Below are 15,592 nucleotides of genomic sequence, written 5' to 3' on the forward strand. Positions count from 1 at the left end.
CTCAGACATCTCGTGAAACATTGGAAGCTTTCTACATCGAGAAAGCGGGTCCGAACTGTGTTAGTGATACGTCAGTTTTTCTTTACGATGCTGAGCTGAAGTTTCTATCGCGCCTACTCTGATAAAACCTTGTACTCCATGTTGCCTTGCACGCATGCGCGGTGTTTTGGAGGGCTATATATGTCGAGTGCTTTCACCCTCATTAAACAGTTGAAGTAGCGCCCGTGGTGTCGTCGTCTTTCTTCTTGTGTGTGTTGTTTTTTGGCGCAATATCTTTTCAGTATGCAAGATCACCAACTAGCCCAGCAGTTAACTCTTCTAAAGGTTAACGAAGTGTCATTAAAATATTGTCCTCAACTGGTTCATTTCACAACCTTTACATTTTTCGTATCAGCGGCAAGCACATACTTTGGTGGTTTCAAACTTATACTGTTCAAAATTTGGTGTGTTACTTTCTTTCCTTATTAAAGAGACAGAAAACATGGAAGCATTGACATCAGTTATTTCGGGTGCAATTCTTGAGACCTACACGTGTATTCTTTTATGAAAAAATGCATATTTTATTTGTCTTGACAGTGCGTAGCGTTCAAGAATTCGTTTGCAGCATCTTTGGCAATGGAAATGCAGTTATTATTACTGTATTTGATCCCTCGACAAATTTTATAAGGAGGAGGCCGAGGTGCAACGTGAGCCCCCTCCGATAGAAATTTCTGGCTGCGTCACAGACTACTAGAAATAACTTTGGTGTGTTATGGTGTCCTTGGTGCCTTTGTTTGTTGGCCTCTTATGCTAACGCGCACACGCACACATACAAGCACACATTAAGAAAAGCATAAAATGTGCCTTTCGCGCATTTACGTATTGCTATTAAATACTTTCGCTTGTCAGCTGACACTTGTCAACACTGAAATGGGCCCTGAAATCTATGCACATGCATATATTCCGAAAATTACGAAGTACAATCCGTTTCTTGCGCATGGTGAAATCTAATGGAGTTACACCGCTTCTACAAAACATACCCCGCGTAGTGGAAACTTCCCTACATAAATATTAGGCGCATTTGTGAGTTTATTGGCGGAAGCATATGCTTAGGCCTTCGAACATGTTGGGCCCTTATTGCGACTTCGTAAGGAATCGTATAGCATTGTAAAATTTGTTTTCTTGCCTGAATGTCCCCACAGTGAAAGTTACGGAGCACCCGAAAGGCCCTCGTCTGCGAGAGCCGTGGTGTGGAGAAGGAGACGGCTACGCCCGCTGCTGAACTTACGTTCTCTTCGTCTGAATAGGACGGCCGGAGCTTAAAGTAGGTTTGCTATCTCGCCGGCCATTGGCGGTTGTCGTTAGACGTTAGCATACTCGCTGGGCGGCTGTGGCAGGAATGAGCTTCGTGTCGTATTTGCTTGTAAAAAGCCGTTCTTTGTGGTTGATATCGTGACTGAAAAATTGGGTCACTCGCCAAATAAAAAATACGAACATTGAAATTTCAGGCTCCATACGAAGCTTTTTGTAGCGCTTGCATGTGAAAATCCGCTTTTAGGTTTTGGCAAGCAAATGTAACGAAAGCCAGTCAGAAGACACTTAGGTAATATAAGAGTGCACCGTTTTTGCTAATTATTAAGAGGCTCAGCAAGCAATCTCGCCGAGAATGGCTAATTTGTTGGCTAATATTGAAGTGTTCTTACCAAGCGAACGTTTTCTTCCCGCTTGGCCGTAATAAATAATATAAGCAGAAACCAATTGGTGGACTGAATTATGTCTGGCCAAGCAAAAACATAATTGAAGAATTGAATCACTGGACAAGTTAAAAAAAAAGCCTTAATGTTTTCCTGTCTACTGAACTCTTGGTCGCACTTTTGTCAACAAGGGTTCCGCAAGTAACCTTACTGAGAATATTCTTCACAGAACTGTCAATAATACTACCGCATTAAACCTGGAACTCCAACTTTTGGACAGCGACCCGATTCCTCAATCATGATGTCATCCCCAAATGGAAGCATTCGTTTATGTTGTTCTTACTTCGAAAATTCGCTCCTTAGTATTGCATTGTTGCCTCTGTCTCAAAACGTGGCGCGCATTTGATAACAGGAAGGGCTAACAGTTATCTGTGCACTAGTTTATACGCAATAGAAAACGTAGAGAAGGTGACCCGAACAGCTCCCTACCGCACGGACTTCCGAACGCCTTGTTCCAACGATGAATGCAGCAGGCGCGGACGCCGTGGTCGAGCGCGACGGAGCGCGGGGCTCGCGTACGTGCGCCTTCGCGGTGACCGGAACATAAGCGGCGTTCTTCTCGGGCGGTGGTGCAGGCGGTCGCTGCGGCCTGGCATCGTTCGACGAGAGGTCTTGCGTAGAAGCGGCCATCTCGGCGCCTCTGCATTCGCCGTTGGGGATCGGCGGCCGCACGTCCGAAGAATCGCTCTGGCTCTGCTGCATTAGCGCAAAGGTCCCATCACGAAGCGTCGCACCGTAGAAAGGCTGTGCACGTTTTCCCTGTCAGTCACCGGCACCATCACATATAGTTTATTTACTTATTTATTTATTTATGATACCATCTGGGGGGGCCAGCAGCATTCTAGAGGGGAGTGGTACAAAAGAAGATGTGATACATAGGAAGTAAACAAAACGCGGCGATTAACATGAACAAGACACAATGCTAGAATACAAGAGGTTGCTTTCTATGCAATGTTAGCTGCTGTGTAACAAAAAAGAAATTCCTGGTTATACAATGTTAGCCATATTTTCCAGTAAAAGGCTATCGGTAGTATTTAGGACATCAGCAGGAACGTGGTTGCAATCTATACATGTGCGAGGGAGAAAAGACTGGGAAAAATGCTTTGTGTGGCGTAATGACTGGCTACTTTCGCTCTTAGCTACATAATAGTTATCAATAGCATAATACATATAAAAAAAGAAGAAAACGTGAGTGGCGACAAGGAAGGTCGGGAAAATAAAATTATTCCTATAAGCGCTGATAGGCAAGCTCGACTTCTGTTAAAACAAAATGTTCCGCCTTCTTGGTGGGATATTTTCTTAGGTTTATATCTCAAAACCACAGACACGTACTAGAAGCTAAGACACATCACAATGTCCCATTGTATATGACATTTCCTGGATAAGTCAGATGATATCATCATCATCTTGATCAGCCTATTTTATGTTCACTGCAGGACGAAGCTCTCCCTGCGATCTCCAATTACCCTTGTCCTGCGCCAAGCGATTCCAACTTGCGCCTGCGAATTCCTTAATTTAATCGCCCAATCATGTCTTCTGCAGTCCTCGACTGCGCTTCCCTTCTCTTGGCACCCATTCTGTAACACTAATGGACCACCGGTTATCTAGCCTTCGCAATAAATGACCTGCCCAGCTCTATTTCTTTTTCTTAATGTCAATTAAAATATCGGCTATCGCAGTTTGTTCTCCGATTCACACCGCTCTCTTCCTGGTTCTTAACGTTACGCCTAACATTCTTCGTTCCATCGCTCTTTGGGAGGTCCTTAACTGGTTCTCGACCTTCTTTGTCAGTCTCCAAGTTTACGCCCCACATGTTAGCACCGGTAGAATGCACTGATTGTACACCCTTCTTTTTGATGATAATGCTAAGCTTCTAGTCAGGATCTGATAATGCCTGCCGTATGCACTCCAACCTATTTTTATTCTTCTGTAAATTTACTTCCGATGATTAAGGTCCCCTGTGAGTAATTTACCTAGGTAAATGTATTCTTTCACAGATTGTAGATGCGGACTGGCGATCCTGAACTCTTGTTCCCTTGCCAAGCTCTTGATCATTAGCTTCATTTTCTGCATATTAATATTCCACACCTACTCTTACACTCCATGCCTTAAGGTTCTAAAATCATTTGTTGTAACTCGTCCACAGTGTTGCTGAACAGGACAATGTCGTGTGTGAAACGAAGGTTGCGGAGATATTTGGCGTTGATGCTTACTCCTAAGCATTCCCCGTTTAGTAGCTTGAATACTTCTTCCAAGCACGCAGTGAATAGCATTGGAGAGATTGTGTCTTCTTGCCTGACCCCATTCTCTATAGGTATCTTCCTACTTTTCTTGTGGAGAATTAAGGTAGCGGCGGAATCTCTAGATATTTCCCAAGATATTTATGTAAGCCTCATGTACCCCTTGATTACGTATCGCCTCTATCAGTGCTAGTATCTCAACTGAATCAAGTGCCTTTACGTAATCTATGAAAGCCGTATAGAGAGGCTGATTGTACTCGGCAAATTTCTTGATTGCCTGATTGATTACCTTTATGTGATCCATTGTAAAGTATCCCTTCCTGAAGCCAGCCTGTTCCCTTCGTTTACTGAAGTCATGTGCTGCCCTTATTGCATTGGAAATTGTCTTGGTGAATGTTTAATACAATAATGGAAATAAGCTAATGGGCCTATAATTTTTCAATTTTTTTAACGTCTCCCTTTTTGTGGATTAGTATAATCTTTGCATTCTTCCAGTTCTCAGGATATAGTTACACCTAAATAACGGTAGGATGCAACATGTTTCAGCTGGACGTAGTTAAGCATGCATGCAGGTACACACACGTCACGTCCAGTAACAGTCATCAGCTTGCATTTCTGGGTGTTTAGTTCTGTGAGCTAGTTTTTACATGAAGGGGCGATGTTGTTTAGATCAGTCTGTAGAACTTACTGGTCCTTATCATCGCGAATCTCACGATGCAGTACACGGTCATCCGCGTATAGGTGAACTGAATATGACACACAGTCGGGCATGTCGGTAATGTATATTAAAAGAAGTAACGGACCTAGAAGAGAGCTCTGCGGAACTACGGATACTGCGTTAGTTAAGGGTTAATCCTTTCCGTTAACAGAAACATACTGTCGGCGATTCACTAGGAAGTATTCAAGCCGGGTAAGAACGTTATGGTCAAGGTTCAAAGAGTCAAGTTTCTGCATGAGCAACACATTAGATAAATTATCAAAAGCCTTCGACAAGTCTAGAATAGCGCAATCGATTCTGTAATTTTTATCCAGTACAGAGTGCAAGCGGCGAGTGAAAGAGGTAACTGAGTTTCAAAAGAAAACGAGCGCCTCAAGCTGTATTGTGGTGACGTAAAGAAAGAATCTGATTCCAAAAAGTTAAAGGTATGACTGCACGATATGTGCTCCATCAGCTTGCAAGGGATAATTGTTAGTGAAATGGGTCGATAATTTAAAAGATAATGTTTGTTGCCTGATTTGTGAACAGGAGCCAGCTTCCCAATCTTGAAATCAAAAGGAAGATTGGTAAGTTATATGTGAACTCTTGCCAGAAGGTGCCAATGGGAGAGTTCCTGAAACATTTTTCTAACGGTTGCGTTGCACCGAGGAATATGTTTGGCCGACTTGACAGTGCATGCAGTGGATATCCTTACATCGTAGACGACCTACGAAGATAAAATGGGCAGTGATCATTTTCTTATTTTCGTGAAGATTTCCGGTTTCCCAAACACAAAACGAAGATCCTGTTCTGGGGCGCGTCGGGATACATAGGGAGACAATTTAGGTGAATGTTCTATAGGCCCGTTTGCGGACATGCTACAAAGCAAGAGAGTAGCTTTTAGCTGAAGCTAAAGAACCACTTAATCGCCCCACATTTATAGCTCAAAAATCTGCCCGCAGAAGCACGACACTAAGGCTGATGAGAACAAAGGGTTACCCAGGAATGAAAGCGACATACAACATAATTAATGCGGTTATTCGCAGATACGCAAAACAGTTGAGAAGAGAACAATGGGAGACTTTTTGCTCTAGCCCATCGGTTCAGTTCTTTAAGCGCAACATGAAAAAAATACTGTAAGCAGAACCAACTTTTTATTTGTCATAAATACATTTTCTTAGTATTACATTCTTTTCCTTTTATTTTTCTACGTTACTTGTTTTACTGTATTGTTAGGCTTCATATATTTGTAAAGCAATTTGTATTCTTCGCGGTTCCTAATATGCAAATTAGTGTAATTTTTTAAGCTCCTGTTTACGAGAATTAATCGTGATATTATTGTATAATGGTCTTTTAATCCACACCTAATTGTTTTCTATATTGTAACTTGTTTCAGACGGATTGTATTCCTCGACGCGTTTTTTGCCCTGTTTTTGCTGCTCTAATACTCTTATGTAGCCACTAATAATAGCCGGCCTCCCTGGCAATATTTTGCTGTGGAACCCCCTTATGTTTTATATACTACGTAATATTACGTAATTACACGCAATAACAACCAATGAACTTGAACTTCACAGCAATGCGAAGGATGTGATAGGCGGTGAATAGCTCTGCTAGAATGTTCCATCTATACAAGTTATTTTAAATCGTCGAAGTGAAACTATGGAAGGCACTGGTTTATCTAGTGAATGAATTTGTGACGATATACTGGCAGGTCAGTTAATACAAACAACCCGCTACCACTTCTATCACTAATTCTTACGAATGATCGCCTCTTCTGACCATGAGAGAGCTGGGGGCTAGCTTTGAGCAGCTTACGACTAAGCATTAAGCAGCTTACGACTAAGCTTTGAGCAGCTTAGTTGTGCCATGGGACGAGACTTAATCAGTAACCAGATGCTCACTAACCTGCCTGTGGAACGACGACGTCAGCTACTGGAATTTTTTAAGCAAGTGTCGAAAAGTGTATCGGTAGTGAGAATGCTGAAACCAGAAAAAGTCTAACAGAACTAGGCTGATACAGGCCGCTGTCGCTGATTCGCTGTTTAGCGAATATAATGGAAAATATGGGATGCCCAAGACTCCCTTGCTACATCGAAGAGGGCTGGAAACTACCATTCTGCATGACTAGGTTTCCGCAGCGTATACGCGCTCAACCAGCCATATACTCAGTCATATGAAACACTGCAGAGCGGAATGTTTCTCAACACTTGCTGTTATAATGCGCATCATTATGTGACAAGTCGTTCGAAAAATATTGCGTGTGAAAATAGAAAACACTTTCCCTGTACAGGACGAGAACGCGGACTTTAAGCCCTTTGACGGCGCGGTTTATAGCTGCCATCTGGTGTACAGTGACAAACCACCCATTGTTCGCGAAAAAAAAAAAAAAAAGGCGCGCCGGCGCAATACATTCTATGGGCCCGTCCGCTTTCGCAGTTCGCTATACGCCACTCTTAAAGAGGAAGAGTTAAAGCTAGGCCAGAAATGCCTAAGCCTACGCCAGAAAAGGGATAGCAAGCATTATGGGACGCCCTTGTAAGCGCCTGATCAATGAGGGTGGAAAGTGACTAAAGAGGACCCAAACCGAAAGGATGCGCCACTGGTTCATTAATTACGCATGCACGCGCAGCGATCTCCCTCCAGTGCGTGTGACAGCACTGATGTGTTGGTTATGCAGCGCAGGGTACCGCGCAAAGAAATTCAACGGAACCTGCCTGAACGGGAACTGTCGGAGATATACGTAGCAGTATGTGAGGGTCGGCATGGTCCGGAATTTATATGCTCGACAATAAATATATGTGCACTTATCTTCCAGTACTCCTCACGCATATGTAGATAAATAACGCATAGTAGATCAGTATAACACCCACACGTTATTACCACGCATAACAGCTTCCGCGCTACGCCGACAGCTACGCATGTCTTAAACAGTTCCCTTTCAGGGAGGTTCCGCCTAATTTTTAAGGATATATTGAAGGCATAAGACTGCGTGTCTCAAACAGCCATAATCAGCCAGCTTCAAGTCGTAGGCACCAACGGACATCTCTTGCGCTTCATCCACACATTTCTGAATGATCGCCGCATAAGAGTTATTCTTGCGACCGTTCTGAATGATAAAGTGCATATGCTTTGAGGTGGGCCACAGGGAAGTGTTATATCTACTTTACCATCGCAATGGCCATTCTTCCCCGCGCGTTACGCCTTTTTACTCCAGTGAAGGTGTCCATCCATGCGCAGAACATCTACATACGGGTATCTCGATACCAGCACCATCGTCTCGCACGAACAGGCCAGGGAGTTTTATGCGCTATTCAGGCACACTTGTCAACGATTGACCATCGCTATCAGCGGAGAAATCGCCATTTGTCGTATTTCCCTGGATGAAGCGAAAAACTACGATGTTGACGTTGAGTTTAGGTGGCTGCCTCGCTCGAAAAACCCCAGTGTTCGATTTCTGGGCATTCTTTTGGACCACATGCTACAATGGCGTCGCGCTAATAATAACGTTGCGACCTTATCATCACAGAGGATCCTTGTTCTTCAGCAATCGCTTGCATACACTGGGGCCACCACACAGCGTCCATGCTACGGTTACATTCAGCGTCCTTTACCAGTAGGTTACTATATAAACTTCCTCTAATGTCGCCATTGGTCAGTCAGTACGAGCGCCTAAAAGCAATACATAGGAAAGTTCTAAGGTTACGTCTAGGTGTTGCTTAGCCAGGTTCGAACAAAAAGGTGTTATACTGAGCCGATTCATACCTACACCAGATTCAGGCGTCTCAGGTCCTCTTGACTCACTTGCTAGGACTAAATAAAATTTGCTCGGCAAAGCCCTTCTCCAACGTATAGATGGCAGGACACATTCAGGTTTTTATGGAGCAGTGAACAACCTTTGAGCCTCAGGAGACAGGGGAAAAAGATATATATCTCGTTGCTTTAGAAGGTATTACCTTCAGCTTTAACGGCCCAGACCTGCAATCAGAGAACAGTTTCTTCTGTAGAAGCGAAGTTTTGGAGCACTTGACATCACTACACAATCACCTCCAAAATTACACAGACGGGTCCATCAAAGCGGACGTAGACAGCTGCGTTTAGCGTACCCTCTTTGAGAGCTACTTCATCTGACCGGCTGGTCCATGTGATCTCCAACTGTTCTTGAGGGTGTAGCAATAATTCCTACCGTACTAAAGCCAAAGACTACCTGCACAAGATGTCGTACTCCTCACGGACTTCAAGGCGGCATTGAAACAACCATGTCGCGGTTTACCAGTAAACAATTTCCCAGGCAATCAAATGTAACTCGTGAAAAAGCTCAACAAGAAGGGCTTCAATCTGGAGATTCATTTAATTTCCTTTCACAGTGGCAACGGTAGAAAAGATGAAGGCGACGCCCTCTTGCGTACGCAGCACTATCATATTCTCCTAAAGCCAAACCACCAAAAATCAATCAAGTCAGGAAATCGGAAATCCCATGCTTAGTTAGTGTGTCTTTGGATGCCACCACATGTGCCATGCGTAACGAAGTGATTTCGTTGAGAGGAAGCCTTGCTATTGTATTGAGTAAGGCAGGGTGTGCATATACCCCTACATGGCTTGTAAATATCTTCGTGCAATAAGACAGGATACATTGAACGCTTTCTGTGGTGGTTCTCGAGCTACAGTGGTGAAAATGACGCTCTACTTCGGAACTTACAAAAGAAAGGTCTCCTACATACGTGTCTTCAACATCTAGTGTTTCCGGAGGGATCTGTTATAGCCTGCAATGAAGCGCCACGTCTTTTGGTGTAACTTATAAGAGGCACTAAAGTGTTGAACAGACGATGAATACCGCCACGCAATAAAAGAGACACTAAGGGCGAGCAAATGTCGCTCTCAATAGCCCAGCTAAAACCGCCTGCAGCTACTGTAAAAGAAAAATAAGTGCTATAATCAAGATTGGGCGCTTGTAGAGAAAAGAGGATGATGAGGACCGAGTGGGATCTCAGTGCTCGAGTCAGTCTCTATCGTTTTTAATATTATTTTTGGGTCGAAAACACTGTGCGGACACGTCTTGTTCGCTTTGCATGCGTCGAGGGCTGCCCTACTCTGCCACAATTGGTGAAGAACCATAAACGCGGACGTGAACACTAACTCCCTTGCAAGTCACATGCGAGATCGCACGCAGCTTCGCCTAATGGACCGCCTGAAGAACAAGAGAGCAGCCCGACGAGCGCAAAACACGAAGATCATTCAATAAGCCAGGTCTCTTCTGAATGCGCCCAATGCTGTAAAGGTACGCGTGACAGTCTTTTTTCAAGCAACGACATGCTCTCAAAAATTGATGACGAGCTCGAGTACTAGATGGTGAACTAGAAGTAAAATGCAGGACGAATGTTGAGTGCAACGACCAGGCAATCAGCATTCCTGCTGAAATAACTTCTCGGTATGAAGCGTTGGAACGCGCAGAGAGAGCCCACGGTATTCCTCCGCAGTCACCATCTGCGCAGCCTAACGTCACGGATAACGCTGCCTTAGCGTACAGCTATGGTCGATCGAGCCTTCCGAAGCTCGATAAGCCAACATTTAAGGGAGACATAAATCAGCGGACTGGATTACAATAGCATTTCGAGCGGACAGTTCACTTAAATAACGCACTCCTCTGAACAACGAAGGTTTTTTATTTATGATGGTATCTTGCTAGAGAAGCCGCGGCGGCAATTGTGGGATTGCCAACACCTAAGTCTTGTTATAATGATCCTTTCGATATAATCAAGGTGCGCTTTGGTGACAGAAACAGAATCGAGCAGCATCACTTTGCACCGGCCTGGCAAACTCCCCGGCTTCGATTGGATGGATGGGTGGATGGATGTTATGAGCGTCTCCTTTGGAATGGGGTGGTGGGTTGTGCCACCAAGCTCTTGCTATTATACTGCCTAATGTCCTACCGAGGTTAAACAAGAAAAAAGGAGAAAGAAGAACACTATGAACTCCCACAACCAAATTTTCTGATCCCCTGTTGCGAACTGTGTTTTTGTACGTCTCCATTTGTTCTCGTTTCCCTACTCTTCTTCCACCAATCCTTCAATAGCCCCTTACTAATTCCTATAGCGGACATGTTTACTTTTTTACTGCTCTCGCTGAACCCAAGGGCTTCAAGGAGGCTAGTAGTGCCTAAATCGACCGCTGGGTAGACGTCTTCATATTCTAATAAAACATGCTCCATAGTTTCCCTAGCTGTACCGCAGTAAGCGCATGCTTAATTTCTTCCTTCTTATATCTCGCTTTATAGGTGCGTGTTCTAAGGCATCCCGATCTCGCTTCGAAAAGTAATGACCTTCCCTTTGAGTTATCATAAATTGTTTCTTTCCCGATTTCGTTTTTTCCTTTTAAGTAGTTACTCATGGCAGGCTCCTTTTCCATTGCCGCCACCCATGAGATTATTTCAGCCTCTAAGACTGTCCACTTCACGTTCTTTGTTGATGTGTTGCACACCCTGCAGGCCGCATACTTACTGGTAAGCTTGCTATTCCTCTTCGTCCACAATGAATCAATGTTTTTCCTGTACAGATACATGAAAACTCTCCCAGTCCATTTACTTTCTTCCATATTCCTCAGTATTCTTCACACTTAATTTTACTGCGAGCTTCCCTGACTTTAAAACTTGTCCAGCCCATATCACCCTGCACAACTACATTTGTAGTCTTCCCGTGAGCGCCCAATGCGAGGCGACCTACTGACCTTTGGTTCCCATCGGGTCCTGATTGTACCTCTGATTTAAAGCAAACAACCACATTTCCAAAAGTAAGTCCTGGAACCATTACACCTTTCCACATACCTCGGAGCAAAGGTGGCAGAGGTAATTGGCGCCCTCTATGAGGAGGGCGCATCCGAAAATCCGTTTGCCTTGCATGACCTCGTAAATGGTCGAGCGGCCGCGCGGCGATGCTGGTGGCCGAGCCCTTCCCCTCAGCTCCTATCCCCTCGTACTCTCTCATTACTCTCTGGTAACTCCCTCTCTTTCGACTGCCTTCGCGCGAGCCCGCCGGCCCGGCGCCAGCTTAGCCCGCTGCATGACGTTTCATGTTTCGTTATCTGCTGGTATCGGGAAGCGTGCGCTGCAGTGCGTTGACTGGCGTGGTTAGTTTGGTCAATTTCGTGGTCCTCGATAGCTGTGTGCTTGTGCTCCGCGATATTTCACCTGCTTCACGACTCGTACCGCTCGTGCATCGTGCAATGGTGCCCGGAAAACTCAAAAGCAAGCCCTGCAAGGTTGTTTCGGATGCTTAAAGACAACGGGTGAGCGCGCAGACCCAAGGACACCAGAAGGCGCATGTACACGAACACAGCCCTGACCATGTGTTTGCTCGATGAGCCTCCGGACGTAGTTGTGCCTTGATTGTGCTACACTTGCCTCTTCCCGGTAGAGAAAGCTGACAAATAGATGTTCCTCCTCATTGTCAACTGTCTATGACTGTATTTCTGTGTTTTTCTGCGCCACGTCTCGTTCTGCAACTTCAGTAACTTGCTTTGCTTTTCATTCAGCCCTCAGTGCTTTTTCTGTGTTTCAAGTTTTACAAACGTACTAACAGCTGAAAAATTACTGGTCGTGTTTGTGTATTATTTCAGTAATCGCCGATGGCAAAACCTCGTGAACAACGTTCATGTGTAGGCATGATGCGCTTTTTATTTTCCTCTGGAAAGCTTGAGCATTGCTAGCGTCCTAAATGCGGATTTTCGTAGTTCGTCTTTATAATACGAAGGAGTGCCCAGTAGGTACGACTTAGGGCCCTAAGTGATGTAATTTTACTGCTAAGCATTGCATTAGTGGTGAAAGAAAAGTCGTGTTGTTGGCTTATCTTACCTGGTCTTTGATTGAGGAATAGGCCTTTCTGCGAATGTTTTCTATGTGCTGCTACAAAAGCCGACTACCTTCTGTTCCCCCTTGCCACCGTTACTCAAATTGTGGCCAAGTGCAAAATAATGTGATAATGTGTACTTCAGTTTTTAGTACAATGTTATTTTTGTTCTGCCATGTCCTTTTTATTTTTTCAGTAGTAATGAACATGCCATGCCTTTCATATACTATCCTGCGGGTTTTTAAGTAAGCTCTTGTTTTATTTTTTTGGTATGGCTGTCAATCAAACAATCTTAGCATTTTATTATATTTTTTAGGTATCATGCGTGCCATGGTTTTTGTCCTTGCCAGTGAACTTTCGCTTTCTTTAATTGTCATGACTATGTCGTACACGTCGTCCAGTTTTGTGCAATATCTTAGTGCATATATCAGATGCTCGTCTACATTTCGGTCTTGAGGGTGTTATATAAAAAGCTTGTTTTTTATCTGTGTGTATACATGGAACGGCCTTCGCGTTTTCTAGCGCTTTTTTGTTATTTCACCGGCTGTGAACTTTTGTTTTTAGTACTCTTGTATATGTCATGCACCTTTAACTCTTGTTCATTTTTTGAGCGTGTATCACACCACGTTATAAGAAAAATCTCTGTTTCCGGAAACGAAGTCAATAAAGCGAGACCAATGATCTGTTGTGTTGGAAGTGGAATTTTTTCTCTCTCCCGGCACATGCTGGTATACTATAAGTATGGGCGCGACTGCGTGCGAGCCAATGGCAGCCATGCGGAGATGCACCCCTGTGCCTTGCTGCTCTAAGGTACATTGGCCACGTTAAACTAGGTACCTAAGCGCGAGGGCTCAGACGACTGTATGTTGCTACGCAGCTGCGCATTTGTTGTCTGAAATTTATCAGCGTGTCTATGTTAAGTTTCTCGGCTATGCTTATCGACGTACTGTCGCAGGCTCTGCCATACGATGTCGCTCTTACGTTTACTAGACAGCACCGAACTAAAGCGTTGAGGAGGGACTCATCAGGTGACACTCAAGTTGTATAGGAATCAACTTCAGCAGCGGCTTCCTCAGATGCCAAGCTGAAGGAACTACTGGAATTCACTCGTGTCGAGTGGGAAAGTCGGGAGCAGGGCATTACGCCATGCGAAAAACAGTGTGGACGAGCTGACACGGCAGTAAGAATCGCCACAGCTTCTGTTTTGCGCAATTCATTTGTAAAGAAAGCGGACTGTCTTCTGCCGCTCGAAGGAGCATGGCACGCTTTTCAAAGCGACCTTTCCCTGGCTGCAAAGAAGATAAACTCCCCAATGATAACGAATGTTTTCGCTGCACGTCCATAGGTCACCATGGTGAACCCGTGAAATTAAGCTGACGTGCTTGTCTTGCCATGAAAGGCCTGCAAGAAGCATATGCGATCCCTCGTACCGGAAAACGCACGTCGATCCAGAGGCATCAAGAATATGCACAGTAGTATTTGTTTCCCCGAAATGTTAATGTCACGCTCCAGTGGGTCACCGAGTACTGAGCAGAGCGTGAACTGCAAGGACAACGACGTATATCTGCAGTCTTTTCGTGCTTTGGTCGTCCATAATAACAAGCATCGCTGTGTCAGAGGCATTTTAGATGGCGGAAGTGCGAGTTCCTTCAACAAAGAAAACGTAGCAGTGATGATGCACCTCAGGGTCGTAGGGGAGGCAAGGATAGCGTTTGACACGTTTCGTAGCGCATTTAATTCTCGAAGTGAACACCGAAAAGTAGTTGAAGTGCCGATACGTAGTGAACATGGCGCAAGTTTTTGCCTCGTACAAACAATTGCGGTTTCGATGATCTGCCTTAACATTGTCGCCCCGTCAACTGACAGCCCTTTCGTGCAAGAGCTGCGATTTGAAAACCAGCTCTTGGCTGACGACCGAATGTTGATACAAGTTTATGAGGAGCCAGAACTTAGTATGTTGATAGGATCTGACTATCCGTGGACCAAGTTGATGGGCCAAGTAATTCGCAGCATGGAAGTTCAAGGGCTTACTCCAGTGAACACTTGTTTCGAATGAACACTGCAAGGACCAGTTCGTAAGAGAGGCTTTCTAGCTCATAGCACTAACTTGATGATTTTTGTTCTGTGGATGGACATTCCCGAAGTTGAAGGAAAAAGAAGTTTGCAGATTTTGCAGCCTTTCTGGAACCTGGAAGTAATGGGCATTGAGGACGTCTGTGAATGGTCTTCAACCAAGTTCCTGGGTCACTTTCGAAAGAACAGCCGAAAGTCCAACGGCAGGTAAGCTGTAGCGTTACCGTTGAAGGAAAATAGCAAACACCTCATCAGTGACAATCGCGACATCACCGTCAAACGTCTACAGCAGTTTGTGAGTACACCATCACGACATGAAGGCTTACTTGAACGCTACGATATAGTCATAAGATAGTATATGTCCCTTGGTGACGAAGAAGTTGTGCCCAAATATGTTGACAGTCACCACGCAGTTTATATAAACTGCATGGTGACTGTCAACATTATTCTTCGATAACCTCCCATTATGACATGTAATTTACATGTCATAATGGGAATAAGAATAATTTACCGCCAAGCTCATGGTTGTGTTCGATGAACCTTCCCATGCCCCAGGACTACTCACACTCGGCTACGGCCTGGAAAAGGGAAGCAACTTAAATCCAAAGCTTCTGGGTATGCTACTTTGTTTCCGATGGTTTTTAACCACCCTTAACTGAGGCGTAGAAAGAGTGTTCCTGCAGCTTGAAATACAAGAGCCAGACAGAAGCGCTTTTTTGATTTCCTGGCTAGATATCCAAAGAGAAGAACGCTAATGTCAAATGGCGCACGACGCGCGTACCTTTTGGGTCAAAGTCAAGGCTATTTCTATTGATGGCTACTGTTCATAACCATCTAGACAACGTTGGTACTGAAGACGAGAAGCTGGTGGTAAGTCTGAAGAAGTATCTTTGCGTACATGGCTTGATAATTGGAGTGGATACATACAAGGCAACGGTGAGTGACGCCAGAATGAACCTCCGAAAGCGCTGAACCAATAACAAGACACTGCTAGAAGCTTTATTAGCA

The 15,592-nt window shown here is 44.5% G+C and overlaps 1 protein-coding gene across 4 annotated transcripts in view; it reads right to left on the reverse strand.

Moving 5' to 3' along the window:
- Nucleotides 1-15,592, reverse strand: part of LOC142587403 (uncharacterized) — a 93,565-nt gene that overhangs the window by 28,349 nt on the left and 49,624 nt on the right. For 2 of the 4 annotated variants that reach the window (XM_075698396.1, XM_075698393.1), the window contains one exon: nucleotides 2,163-2,429. The exons of 1 other annotated variant lie outside the window; for it this stretch is intronic. In XM_075698396.1, coding sequence (XP_075554511.1) covers nucleotides 2,163-2,429 — 267 coding nt within the window. The remainder of the gene's footprint in view (nucleotides 1-2,162; nucleotides 2,430-15,592) is intronic. One more of the 4 variants, XM_075698395.1, reaches the window with a different exon arrangement.

Source organism: Dermacentor variabilis, chromosome 7 (genome assembly GCF_050947875.1).
Source record: "Dermacentor variabilis isolate Ectoservices chromosome 7, ASM5094787v1, whole genome shotgun sequence".
NCBI lineage: Eukaryota > Metazoa > Arthropoda > Arachnida > Ixodida > Ixodidae > Dermacentor > Dermacentor variabilis.